The 13,956-nt window shown below is 50.4% G+C and overlaps 1 protein-coding gene across 1 annotated transcript; it reads right to left on the bottom strand.

The window, feature by feature from the left end:
• Nucleotides 1–1,060: 1,060 nt before the first annotated feature.
• Nucleotides 1,061–13,117, bottom strand: SPRY4 (sprouty RTK signaling antagonist 4). The gene is made up of 2 exons (XM_058034728.1): nt 12,992–13,117; nt 1,061–4,299 (listed from the first exon to the last, which is right to left on the bottom strand). Exon 2 carries the CDS (start codon nt 4,252–4,254, stop codon nt 3,361–3,363), a length of 894 nt encoding a protein of 297 aa, XP_057890711.1. The 5' UTR covers nt 4,255–4,299; nt 12,992–13,117; the 3' UTR covers nt 1,061–3,360.
• Nucleotides 13,118–13,956: the final 839 nt, after the last annotated feature.

Raw genomic sequence — 13,956 nt, 5'->3', positions numbered from 1 at the left:
AATATATATTTATATATATATATAATTTCTAGATCAGTACATTCATCAGTACTTGCTTTTCTTCACAAACAGAAGAACTCTTACAATAGTAGACTTTCTAAAATAAATACTATTAAAATAGAGCTTCAAAATAAATATTCTATACAAAGAAAAACCTTCTGTGGTAACTTTTCAGGGCGTACATGTGAGGGGGTGGTAAGAGGAGACGGGCGAAATATTTCTCAGGGTGTCTGAGCGTGGGAGGGGAAGGGAATTCCCAGTGCTGGGAAGGGTGAGGGCCCATCAGGGTGGCAAAGCCAGTGCCCAGGGAGCACCAATCTGGGATCTGCTCCTGGCACCTGGCGGGCACGGGGCTGTGGTGACAGGGTGTGACAGGGTCACTGGCACTGTGGCGTGGCATTGCCAGCACCCTCAGGTCCCCCCTTGTGGCTGTCTGGGCTGTTGTGTGAGGGCAGGGGCAAAGCTTGCCATGAACCTGCTGCAGCAATTGGCAGAGCTGCAGCAATTGGCAGAGCTGCAGCAATCAGCAGTGCAGGTGCCCTGCCATCCTCCTGCTCCCCCAGAGCATGGCACCTGTGCCAGGGGCAGCTGCCCTGACCTGCCCTCCTGCCCCTGTGAGCGCCCCACCTCAGTGCCATGCTGCAGAGGTCTGTCCCTCATTAGCAGCTGTCCCTCGTTAGCAGCTGTCCCTCATTAGCAGCTGTCCCTCATGAGCAGCTGTCCCTCATGAGCAGGGGCTCTGCCCTGGGAGGATGGCAGAGCTGTGGGGCTGTGACATTGGGGTGCCCATGGTACATCTCTGGGGTGGCAGGAGACCCACGTACCTTCACAGGGAGTGAGGGGTGGAATGCTGGGATGGGGAGGAGAGGGAATGTGGATTTTACTGACAGGAGCTGCTCCCTCTGGCACAGCCCTGGCTCCAGACAGGGCTCAGCACCCTCCTGCCCTGCCTTGGGCTGGGGCAGAGCCCTGGGGCCGTGCTGGGAGCCAGGGGAGGAGGGAGGCTCGCTCTGCTACACTGACCACTGCTCTAACACGTCCACGAGGCTGGGCAGGCTCACAGGGCTGAGATATTGAAACAAACCAACAGAGAAATAGTTTACAGCTATGTACAGTGAGAGGGAGCCCGGCTGGGAGGGCTGGGCTATGCACATGAGTGTAGATTGGCACGGTGGCCACCATTCCAGGGCTGCCTTTGCTCACAAGGACCATGCAGCCAAGCCATGGGCTCTGCCAGTGCAGGTTTTCAGCACAATTCCCCAGGGACAGAGGGTCAGAAAGGCAAGGCAGCCGTGGGTGGAGGCCGTTTGGACATGTGTGGTCCCAACAGAGGAGGGCAGCAGGTAAATACCTCTCCTGCTGGCCTTTTCTAACTTGTTTGTATCTTAGGAAAATGATTTCTTTTATTAAATACAATATCTTATACATTCAACCAACAGTTCAGCTAGTTTGGGGTTGCTTTTCCTTTTTTCTTTTCCCCTCCGATTTGTGCAAGATAATAAATACAGCTCTGGATCCCCACCTGTGCCCACACACAGTTAGCATGAGGCTGCCCTATAGGAACTGGTATCTGGTAATGGATATTTCATCCTTTTTTCTCTGATTCAGCATGTACAAGCTAACAATGTTATAAATAGAAAAGTTGGTTGGTTTTCTTTTTTTAAATCTCCCCCATTCAATAAATATCTACAATTCCATTGAGTTAAACCCCAAGCCATCCAGCTGAGCTGAATTCTGAAACCCAAAGACACCAGAGTCCCACCAGGGTGCTCCTGCCAGCCCCTGCCCAGGCCAAAGGGATTCCTGGAAATGCTACATGAGCTCTGCCTATTGCTTGTCTAATTAGAGATGACATTTCACTGTCACTGCTGTGCATTTGCTGAGGAAATCTCCCCTAATTAAAAACACCAAGAGAGACTAGGTCAGTGTTCTGCATGCAACAAGTACCTACCTACTCATTAGAGTGTTGCATGTCTGGACCAGGATTCTTGTTTAGCACCTTGTGGTTGTCAAGAGAGAGGGATCAGAGCATCCTTGAGGCAGGCAGAACAGCCCCAGGATGAGGGCAGGGACAGAGCCAATATTTCCATGCTGCAAACCATGGGCCCGCTCGTTAACTGCGCTCTCTTCCTTCCCCTGGCTTCCCCTGGTGTGTGTTAACACTAAAATAAACACTAAAAGCATTCTTTACATTGAAAAAGACACTTTTGTACAGAAGAGGCAAAAGTCAAACAGCAGCAATAGGGGTGGGGGAATGTGCCGTACTTCAAGCAAATGCCATTCGCCCCCAGGACAAAAACAAATCCCAGTATCTAATGAGCAAAGAAGAGCTTGTTCCAGGAGGGGAGGTACTGGATTGAGATCCCTAGAAAAATACATCTATGTGCATCGTACACTTAGGTTTGTGGGACTTCTTGCGAGAGCTGAAGAGGTTTAGAGGAGCAAACCCTGCTCGTCTTTGCTTTGTGGAGGGAGTTGCATCCCCTTTGCTCTGCACCAGGAGCCAGCTGGGCCTGGGGGAAAGGGGATCAGCCCCTTCCTCCTGCACAGGGGCTGCTCTGCTGAGGGAAAACTCATATTCCATCGAGTGAAACCTGATGCCACAGATCAGCTTACAGGCAGGAGGACCCGGTGTTGGTACAACTGCCTGAACACATCCCGCTGCAGTTCCTCCTGGGAGGAGCAGCCCTGCTACCATCTTGCTTTAGAAAGAGGGTCCAGACCAGTGGGGCTGGGTGGGATGCACCCAAAGGGCAGAAGACCCATCAACAAACAAAATGTAGCTTCACTTCTGGTCCAAAAATCTTTGAGGGACACAGAAAGCTTTTGAGAGACACGTACTTGGTGTGCAACCAGCCCTTGGAGCGGTGTCTAGCAGGGAAGGAGGGTGGAGGGAGTTCCCCCATCACCTTCAACAGGCTGCTGGGAGCGAGCTGGGGTTTGGAAGGAGACAGGAAGCAAGTAGCCCGCCCGGAATGTGAATTCAAAGCAGCTTTTTGCAGCTGGGAATGGGGACTGGCTGTGAGGCAGTGCCTGCCAAGCGAGCAGTTAATGGTTCCTGTGGTGTGCAGGCCTGGTGAGCAGCCGTCCCTCTGAGCTGGGAGTTTTTCAGCAGCTGTACTTCATGATGTACATGGGTTTGCAGCCTTCGCTCTGCGTTATTAACATTCCTCCTTTGGCCCCATCTCTTTAAGCTGCGACCAGTTCCAAAAACCCTGAATAACCCAAAGTGCTTCAGTTTGTGGAAATAGCTCCTTCCGCTTTCCCCGAAGGCAAGAGGCCGACGCTCTCCTCAGAACACAGGTTATTAAAAAGAGCCAACACTACCCTGCTCCACGGAGCATCCTCCCAACTCCACCATTAAAAGGGCTTTTCTGCCCCTTTGCTCTCGGGCAATGCCTTGCAAATGACACTGTTTGTGTTTTTGCACCTGCACCCGGGCCGGCTCACTCGGTCGTAGCATCTCTGGGACAGCTTGACGCAGCCGGTGGCGGGCAGGTAGCAGAGCAGGCAGGGCAGCACCAGGGACAGGGCGCTCATGAAGGACCAGCGGGCGCAGCAGTTGGACTGGGAGCAGGAGCAGGGCTGGTCGGCACACGTGCCCTCGTCGTCCTCGTTGGTGCAGTGGTAGAAGACGCCCTTGACCAGGCACATGCAGGTGGAGTAGTTGACCAGGTTCTGCGCCGAGCACAGGCACTCCTGGTTGCACACCCAGCACGAGGGCAGAGTCCGGGGCAGGGCACACTCCTTGCACTTGCACTTCCCACAGGCCTCGCACAGCAGGAAGTGCTTGTCCAGCTCCTGGGACGCGGGGCCCTTCAGGTCCAGGGGCTTGCAGTTGATGGCCTTGGGCTGGATGCGGACGGCGCGGGGGGACGACTGCTCCGCCACGGGCACCGGGGCCATGTGGTCCAGCAGCCTTTGGTCCGAGGACGTGCTGCTGCTGCTGCTGATGGAGCTGGGGCGCCCGCTGAAGGAGATCCAGGGGTGGGTGACGTCCTGCTCGCAGCGCTGCGGGGGCTGGCCGGCCGAGCCCGGCTCGTGGGGGGCTCGGGGACGCTTCTGGGCGGGCGGCTGGGCGGCGCCGGGGTTGTCGGTGTAGTCGTTCTCCAGGTGGGTGCTCTTCATCTGGTCGATGGGCAGGATGGTCAGAGGGTGCTGCAGCCGCCCGTAGGGGATCCGGCTGTCCAGCAAGGGCTGCACCATCACAGAGTTGGGGACGACGGTGATGTTGTGAGGGATCCGGGGCTCCATTGAGAAATCAGTCTGGCTGCTGAGGGAATTCTGTGCTTAAGTGTCCTGGGAGAAGGGAAGGAGAAAGAAAAGGGATGGGGGAGAGAGAGAGAGAGAGAGCACATTGTTATTGTGGTATCCTGCAATCCCAGCCCAAAAGGACTCCTTGCTGAGGCTAGTTGCTGTGCTGAAGGTCTTGTAAGGTAAACTTGTGTCCAAGGGAGGCAGAGCACTCAGGTACAAAGTGCCTCTCTCCTCTTTTGCTACCGTGTCCCTCTCTCTGACCTTGATCATCTATAGCTCTTCCAGCCCTGGGAGGGCGGCAGGCTCCCAAAGAGCCCACTCACGGCTTTACTGAGGGAAGGAACATCTTGGGGCTACTGGTGTACATTCACATGTGGTTTTGTCAGCAAATTTCCTGCAACGATTTCTCTAAAGTTTGGAGGTTTTCCCCAGTTGACCCTGTTCCCTAAAAAACGTGATGCAGGATTGTGGCTTGTGGAAGCATTGGCGTGGTACAAAGGTGCTTTTGAGCGTGGGGCTGAGCACCTGTCCTTGCTAACCAAGGACCTGCCTGTGGGAGGATGGATTGATTCTGCTGAGGAAGAGTCCCCTCTCCATCAGGAGCTGCTGGTTCCAGAGGCTCCTTCATCCCTCCCAGGGGAGGTGGAAGTGCTGGCTCAGCACCTTGTCTGGGGTAAATCCAGGGTGGGAGCCAAGGGTGCAGCTCCCAGGGGAGCATCCATCACCTCACACAGGTAATGAGACACTCGTGCAGCTCACTAAGTGCACCAATATCCAGCTGAAGTGCTGTTTACCAGCGGCTCTGGCTGAGCCCTCGGTGCCGCAGTTTCTAATTTCATTGAAAGAGTGCAATTTATCCTGGAGTCAATCCAAAGATTCAGCAGTGGCGTAGGACAAGAAACCACAGGAAGTAACTAAACTTAAATCAAAGAACGGAAACGACTCGGTTCAAATTTAGAAAGTGCACATTGTTTTCTAGTAGATGTGCCATTTCCTCACGGGGTGACCTTTATTCATAAATAATATAATGCTGGAGATCAGTTGAAAGAAGGGCTGAGTAAAGCCTTGGTCGCAGGAGGGGAAAAGCTGCTGGTATCAAGAAAAAGGAAGCAGTGAACAGCTTAAGGCATTGCCAGTTGTTTGTGTTCAACAAATAAATTAACCTTCTCCAGCAGCGTGAAAGATTTGGATTTGGCAGGGCTGGTTTAACAGCTGGGCTCGATGATCCTAAAGGTCTTTTCCAAACCTAAATGATTCTGTGACTTTTAATATCACAGCAGTGGGAAAAAGGAAAAAACTGCATCCAGCTACAACCAAATAATGCACGAGAAGTGTGTGTGTGTCAATGTGTGTGCACTTGTGTGAGAGCACATCTGCCCTAAAACAGACACAACACCACAAAAATCTGAGCAAGAACTGATTCCACATCCTTGGGAGAAGGAAGGGAAGCCCATTTTTACCCCCTGAGAAAAGCCGCCAGAGTCCACCCTTGCGTTTGTAAATCGTGTCTTTGATGAATCACTTGGCATTTGGGGCTGGAGCAGTGCCAGTGCCCCCGGGATCAGCCAGAACTGTGGGCAGGGTGGCACAGGCAGGGTCCAGGCCCCTCTGTGCCCTGCACCACACCAGCAGGAAGAAACGCTCTATTAGCAGTAATGATCTTTATTGTCATGCAGCCCTGATGCTGCTGCTCTTCCCCAGTTAAAATTCTCTGCTGGGTCTTAGCCATTCATTTGGATTTTTTTTTTATTTCATTATTCATAGCTCATTGACATCCTGACTGGAGGAACAAGAGGGTTTATAAAGCATCTCTTCCTAGTTACTGTATGTATAAAACAAAGAGAAGCAATGATTCTGACAACTATGGTGCATGCAGAGGGAAAAGAACTTGATTTTCTTTTGTGCATCAGAATTCAGTGTCATGATATAAAAAGTATTTGCTGCAAGTCAGAGTTTAGCAAAATCATCAGTTCTGTGTCGGCTCTGTGTTACATTTGCAGGGAGACTTTGATTCCACTGGGTTTTTTGTTGTTGGTTTTTGTTTTTTTTTTAAGGAGAGAGATGCAGCTGTTTTGGTTGCCAAGAGTAAGTGCAGCAGAGCTGATCTTAGATGGAAGGTAGCTGGAGGAAATGGTGGCAGTGCTGCAGGGTGCTCCAGCCCGTCTGCTCCTCCTCACCCTGCCTTCGTGGCCTCTCCAGGGCTCTCTGCCCTCTCCCACTTGGTACCAGCTCTCAGCAATCTGCTCTGTTCACCACATTTCCCCTGGATCCACGGAGAACCGTTTGTTTTAGGGTGCCCTGTGTGGAGCAGGGCTCAGCCCCAGCCCTGGTGCTGCCTGTCCCCAGGGTGGCACCGAGGGTGGCACCGTGGGAGTCCCTGCAGGTGCCACCCAGGCTTTGCATTAACCCTGCAGTGCCCAGCCCGCCGTGGGCCAGGGCCAGTGGTGCCATCACACAGGAATGGTGTCACCAGATGAATCTGGGGAAGGATTGGAGCCAGGCCACTCCTCAAACAGCCCCGGGCACAGACGGGGTCTCAGGCAGGCAGATGTTGAAGATGGCTTATCTGAGATAATGCTAATCAAGATTTCAGTTAATTACCACAGAAAGGAGAGGGACCCTGGACTAGACACCACACATCAGGAGAGTTAAGGATAGAAGTTTTTCATCCTCTTTTTTCATTGTAGTACAGTTTCAAATTGTCTTATTAAAAAGACAAACTATTTCTGCAGGACAAGGAGAAGGGAAGCCTGGTTCACATGGTGCACTCAAAGATAGGTGGGCACAGGATCTACTTGGATAAAACCTGTGGAGGGGAAACAGCCAAACAAGACCCATCTCCCCCCATTGCCAGCCCCCTGCTCTGGCCACAGTGTCTCTCTGGCTCAATCAAAACCACCTTTAAACCACCACAGATGTGCACCCTGGCAGGTTTTGGTGCTTGCACACGTGGTCCTTCACTTTCTGCCCTGCCCTCTCCCTCCTGAGCAGAGGTTTCTGCAGTTAACTGCTCTTTGCAGACAAATGTTTCTGATATTTATGGAATTTTCCAAGGACCATGACTCCCTTGCTGCACTGCTGGCCTTGTCACCAGAAGTTCCAGCGGTGCAGGGACGTTGCTGGTGACAGATCCAGGTCAGAGCCCTCGGGTGCAGAGTGGAGTGAGCTGGGTGCTGCTCACGGGGCCAGGAGGCTCCTCTGCCCTGGGCTCTGCTCCAGGGTGTGTCTGTGTGCCCTGCGCACCTTATACACTGAATTTATAAAGCTCACCCAGCCAGATCCCAAAACAAAATTCATGTTTGGGGTAACCTGGCAGAGCCTTAGACCCTGACAGAGTAAAGAGCTGGGGGGTACAACCTTAGGGATCTTTGCTGTCCACTGCACTAATCCTGATTGCAAACTGCATTTCCATTGAGGAAAAAAAGCCATACAGCACACAAAATTAATTAATTTTTGATCACAGGTAATTACAGATGTATTACAGCATTAACACAGGCACAAATTCACTGTACAGATAATTTTCCTAAAGTAGACAACAGGAAGAAAAATTCTTGACTATCTTCTTATACAGGGAGTTTTTCATTCTTTAGAGGCAAACAATGAGGTTCTTTTCAAGGCAGCAAACTCCCATGCAGAAAAAAATTTCTCTTCCCCCATGACTGTACAGTCACTCACCACATACAATTTTCAAGTCAAAATATACTTCCTTCCCAGGGAGTAAAATTGGACTCCAAAGTCAAGTTCATACACGTGTTGCAGTGTTTGTTCCATCTCTTCATCAAGATATGGCCAATTTAAAATTACTGTTGTACTGGTAATTGCAAGTCCTAAAGTTGTAGGAAACCAACTGTTATTGTAAAGTGCTTTGGTATTATTTCAGACTCAAAAGTTTTGTAGGGTTTTGAAATCAGATGAAATTAAAACAAAAGGCACTTTATGTTTTAGTAGGATTTTGGATTTGCCTACATCATTTTGTCCTTGTAGGCAATTCCATGAGAAAGCAAACCCTCAGGAAAACTCATTCTCATAAATGTCTTCTGAACAAGCTTGGAAAGAATAAAGTTCTGATATCTTTATTTTCAGAGTGGAGTTGGACAACAAATCTTCCAGTAACTGAAAAACAAAATGGATCTTGACTTAAAAATCCAGTGAGTGCAGAAATATCTAATGTTCATAACTAGCTGAGTCACCCGCTGGTTAATAATTTTAATAAGCTCTTTCTCACACGTTTAACAATATTCTAGATGTTTGTGGTAATAAAAGAATAACAAGAGTAAGGGACTTAAATCCAGAGGAGGGTCCCATGTGGAAGCAATCCTGGGCAACCCAGAGCTGCCACATCCCCAGCAGGAAAATGGGAAAAGCTTCCCTGAGCTCCTCCTCTGCAGCCAGCACCAGGTACAAGGCCCCACAGCTTTGCCCAATCCTTTTTGGACACAAGAAATGTCTGAAGAGAATTCAAATGTCACAGCAAAGCAAAAAGCCCCAGATGTGCTGTTTGGGTGTGTTGGCCGAGAGAGCCCGGGGTGGGCAGGGAAGTGAGGCAGCCACCAAACCCCTCCTGTGCTTGTCAGCTTCGTGCTCCAGATCAGGGGCCACTCATCTCTAATTAATTACACCTAATTACACCCCATGAGCAGCCTGTCCCTTCTGTTGTGTCTGACAGCACTGGTGGCAGGAGGAGCCTCAGCAAAACAAGGTTTCTCCTGGGGTGGCTGGCACTGGATTGTCCCCTCCGTGTCCTGTGACATCCCTGGTGGCTCCTTTCTGGAGCCTGGCTGTGCCCTGGAACATCAGGGAGCTGCTGTCCCTTGCCAGGGGCTGGTGGCACCTCCAGGAACATCACATGTATTCCATATCTTACAAATTAAAATGGCTATAGTGGTGCTGAGGGCATGGGGAGCACCGTGCACAAAAAGCCACCTTCTTATATTAGAATTGGTAAGGTTGGAAAAGACCTTCAGGATTGCCAAGTCCAACTGTAAAGGGAATAAAGCCAATTTGACGCTTCAACATGAATTTTCAATCACAGGTTTCCAAGAATTTCCCAACTGCTGAAGCATCACAAGTTTCTGTGAAGAAGGGATGGAGAAATTGCCATGGACTGATGGAAGGCTGAGCCCTGCACCGGGACAGGGTAAGAGCTGAGCTGCTCATCTGGGCATCTGCTTTGGGTCAGACAACTCTGAATCCTGGCACTGCAGAGGGATCACACCTGCTCTGGGCACTGATGCTAGACCTGGGCTAGGTTAAATTACAGGAAGCAATTGTTTCCTGGCAGGGTGGGCAGGCCTGGCACAGCTGGGGCTGCCCCTGGATCCCTGGCAGTGCCCAAGGCCAGGTTGGAGCACCTGGGGTGGTGGGAGGTGTTCCTGCCATGGCAGGGGTGGCACTGGATGGGCTTTAGGGTCCTTTCCATCCCAAACCATTCAGTGACTCCACTGTCAATGCAAAAATTGAATGAGTCTGTGGCAGAGCTGTGACAGTCACCCATTGACACAGAGGCAGCAATAGCTGCAGTAAATGCACTGCAGGAATTGGTTTATTTTCTTTGCTGTCTGGGACATATTCTGAAAATACAGTACAAAAGGAAGAAAACAACAAAGCATGGAATATTTAGTCTTAATACAGGAAATGATCGTAATTGAAAGCAATACATTGGAAGCGGTGTCGTGCCGGGGGTGGGCAGGAACATCTCCAGGCCTGTGCAAGGCAGCAGAGCTCAGAATCGATGGCAGCCAGTGCCAAATCTGACCTGTCACCACCAGCCCGTCTCCTCTGGTGGTGTGGTTAAAAAGCATTTTTTGGTTAAAAAGCTCCTCTGGGAGTGCTGGGCAGAGCTGCACCTGAGCACTGGGCAGGGCAGGGTGCTGGGGGACAGGACAGGGTCCCCCCAAGTGATCAGTAAAGGATTTGCTCCCCAGGGCCCTGCAGAGGAGGAGCTGGAGGCAAGGGAACAGATTCTGCCCCTGCCTCTGTTTGGCACTAAGGACGTGCTCCTGTCCAGCCCTGCCAGTGGTGACAGGGGACACTCTGCTCCTGGGGCAAGCCAAAGGGCTCAATTAAAGCTTTTAATGAGGAAGACTACTCTCAGAGGTAGTCAAAGGAGACCTTGCAGCAAGCACATGTTTTTAATGTGAGATTAAGAATAATTCATAAGGTTGGAGTTCATTAAGGCTGAGTTCGGCTGGCTGGATTTTGAGTTGAGCGGTAAATGCTTCAAAAAAAAGGAAAAAAAATGCTTTTTCCCCCTAAAGTGTGTATTAATATTAACAAAATATTGACATTCATTCTTTTTGTTCCCCTCCTTAGCAGCCTTATCTAGCTAAGGCCAGCTAGAATCTTCTCTACAAGCAGTAAGGCAGGAAAAAAATTAGAAAGCTTATTAGGGAAACCTGCCATTTTTAAAACGAGACACTAAATTCTTGCCAGAGTGTGGAAATTCAGGAGCTGGGAAATGAGACCTGTAGACTTCCAAGAAGCTGTCTCTGTCCAGCTAAAATCTGTTCCTGTGGTGCGAGTGAATAAAGCACATTTTGGCCCACTAGCATTCAGATCTCTGGGGACTTGGATTTCTCAGTCAAAGCCTTTTACTGGACAAAAACATTTATTTTAAGGTCAGAAAACTAAGCTCAGATATGATCTATTAGCTAATGGTACTAAATGATAACCTTATTGGAAGGATTGTAGATTTTCTTGGGGAATTTGCATTGAAAAAGGATAAAAAAAACAACACTTGTGCAACTGTTTGCCTGTAAAAACACAGTTTTTACTACTGGGCTGAAGCTGGGAAGTTATATAGCAATGTGATGAATGAATTTTTTTCTTTCACATTTAATTTTATGAAAACTGTCAGAACTGGTAATTAATTATTGCTGTAGTGTTGTAAGGAGATGTGAATTTTATTTCACCGAAGTCTGAGAACAGAATTTTGGTTTTGGGGGGGTAGGAATTGCTTTTTGAGATGTTGCATTCCCCAGTATGGTTTGGGAATTAGTCATGATTCCAGGAAAACAGCTTTTGTTTTGCTGTTTCAGGAGGAGAACAAATAATTTCTCCCCTGCACATACCTCATGGAGAATTTCAAAAGGACTGCAGTATTCAGAAATGGTCCTTTTAATTTTATCATCCCAATGTAGAGTCCCTTCCAGCAAGGGAAGACACAGCAGCCCATGGAAAAGGGCACATTTATCAACGAGACATCCCCAGTGGGGTTCCAATAACTGAGAACAAGCCCTCCTCCTGCTATCATTCATTTTTATATGGACAAGGGGGAAGCCAGTCATCGGGATCATTGTGATTCCGTGCACAAATTGGAGCTTTATTCTTTAACCCAAAATAAAGGCAGAGAGGGGAAGCTGTAATATTGGGAAGGCTGAGTTCCTCTTTACCTAATTAAACTGCAATTTCTTGCCATGCTGTCCCCTTGGCATGGTATGGAGGCAAGGCAGCAGCTGGAGAAGTTGTAAAGAATCTAGAACGTGCCTTTCCCACTCTGGATAATGCAGGGATGCTTTTCCTTTTCTCATTCATTCTTTCCCTCATCCTTTAAAGAAAAACTTGGGGCTACAAAAGCCTGAAATGAAGCAATCAGACCCTTGGTAACCGGAGGTGAAGGAGGGAAGCCTTTTCCCCGTGATATTCCTTTGCACTGCCATTTCCAAGGTCTGCATTCCCAGTCCTGCTTGCCTCTAAGACCTTTGTGCCTTTTACATGCCCCTTTCTGCTTTTTCCATTCCCCTCCTGATAATGAATTTTCAGAACATGTCGTCTCCAGGCTTGTCTTTCTCCTGTGACGCCAGGATTGGTACCAGAAAATAAAATCCTGGCTTATCTTTGCTACGCAGTTGGTAGGAAGGAGCAGCCAGCACAGGTTTTTCCTCCATACATAAAATATTTCATGGATTAGATGAAGTTATTCCAGGTACACATTTTTATTACTCATCTAGCCTTTAAAATACAGCATCCATCCAGATTTAAAACAAGTGTACAGCAAGACAGGGAAGAACAGTGATGGAATTAGGCACTGAGGCCAAAAAAATGAAGAAAAGGGTTGTATGAAATAAAATGCTGAAGAGCAAAGGTCATGCAGGAAAGGTCTGACACATGAGTGGCTGATTTCTGAAGTGTCCTATTATGGAGACAGCTGAAAACTACTTGACACTCACAAGACAGGGCTTTGGAAAAGAGAGGAAATGCGGATAATCCATTCCACAGCAAGAAAGATCCAATTCTGACTTGTCAGCCCAGGTGACCATGTATTTATGCTCCTTTTCGGGGAAGGAAGGAGGGATGAAGGAGAAGACATCCCATGAGCAGAAAAAAAGCCACTTATTCTGCTGTAAAAGCCTGCAAACAAACCCGACCCAAGTGTGCTGAAACCTGCCTGCCATATATGTACAGCAAATGCAGATGTTGATGGGAGAATGCAGAAAAGAGGTATAAATCAGAGACGCAGGGACACAAATGGAAATTCTGCAAGAAACAGGATATTTCTCCAGAATGCCAAGTCTCCTCTGGGCTGGGAAGCACCAGGCAGCTCTCCACTGTACATAATTATAGCTAATCACTGTTAGGAAAGTCATCGCCAGAAATATGCTCCTGATCAGCGATCTGTAAGGAGCAGCCCAACACATCTAGAACGAGCGCAGGATTTTCCCTCGGGGAGCAGGCTTAGCTTTTTTCTACTTAAAACATTTTAACAATTGCTCGCAAGCACCGATCTCGTACTTACTTTAAATAATTCAGCTAGGACCATCTCTCCATGGGCGAGTTAATCCCACAGGCGAGGCGGACGAGGGGGCCGGAGCCGGGAGCGGGCTGGCAGCGGCGGCGGAGCTGCGGGCAGGGACCTGCGAGCGCGGCGCTGTCAGCGGCGGCCGCGGCGCTGCACCCGCCCGCCTGCCTGGGAAAATGGCTATTTTATGAATGGGAGGGCAGCGGCCGCCAGTGCGCACGCGCTGCCGCCCGACTCTATGAATGGGTGGGCACCGCGGCGGCAGCGCGCATGCTCCGCTGCCTTTTATGAATGGGGGCTGGAGGGGAGCGCGGATGCGGCTCCCGGGGTTTTTTTTTCCCCCTTTTTTTTTTTATGAATGAAGGGCAGCGGCAGCTGCGCATGCACCGCGCCCCCCGCCCGGGGCTGGAGGTAACGGCGGGGGTGGGGGGCACCTGAGGCCGGGGGGCACCGCCGAGCCCCCTCCCCTGCGGGCCCGATCCTGGGGAGCAGCCGGGAGGGCGCCCCCGGCCCATCGGGCATCCCCGGCCGCCGCCCCGGGGACCGCACCCCGCCGGGAGCGGGCGAGGGGCGGCAGCGCCTCTCGCCGGGAGCCGGGGGAGGGACAGGGGCACCTTCGGCTGGAGGTTCTGGCGATCCCCGCTTTGGGGTGTGTGACCACGAGTGAAACGATGGGAACGGTTCTCCCATCGTTAGCGCTCGGCTTCGTTTCCCGGTGCTGAGAGTGCGGCTCGTTCCGTTCTCCGCAGCATCGTCACACACCCGTGTCCATCCCTGTGCCTGGCGCCTGTGGCAGCACCTGGGTGAAAACACGAGCACAACCCCCTCAGAGTGATGTATGTGCAACCTGTGGGTTTATTTCGTGGCTTTTCTCTCCTGAGGAGCAGGGGAGGTGGGGTAGAGCCGCAGGTTCCCCACACCCACCCAGCGCCAGCAGCTGCTCCCGTTTCATGGACGTGAGG

Source organism: Melospiza georgiana, chromosome 15 (assembly GCF_028018845.1).
Source record: "Melospiza georgiana isolate bMelGeo1 chromosome 15, bMelGeo1.pri, whole genome shotgun sequence".
In the NCBI taxonomy this organism is placed as follows: Eukaryota; Metazoa; Chordata; class Aves; order Passeriformes; family Passerellidae; genus Melospiza; species Melospiza georgiana.
The sequence above is the reverse complement of the archived record's forward strand: the minus strand, read 5'-3'. Positions and strand labels throughout refer to the sequence as shown.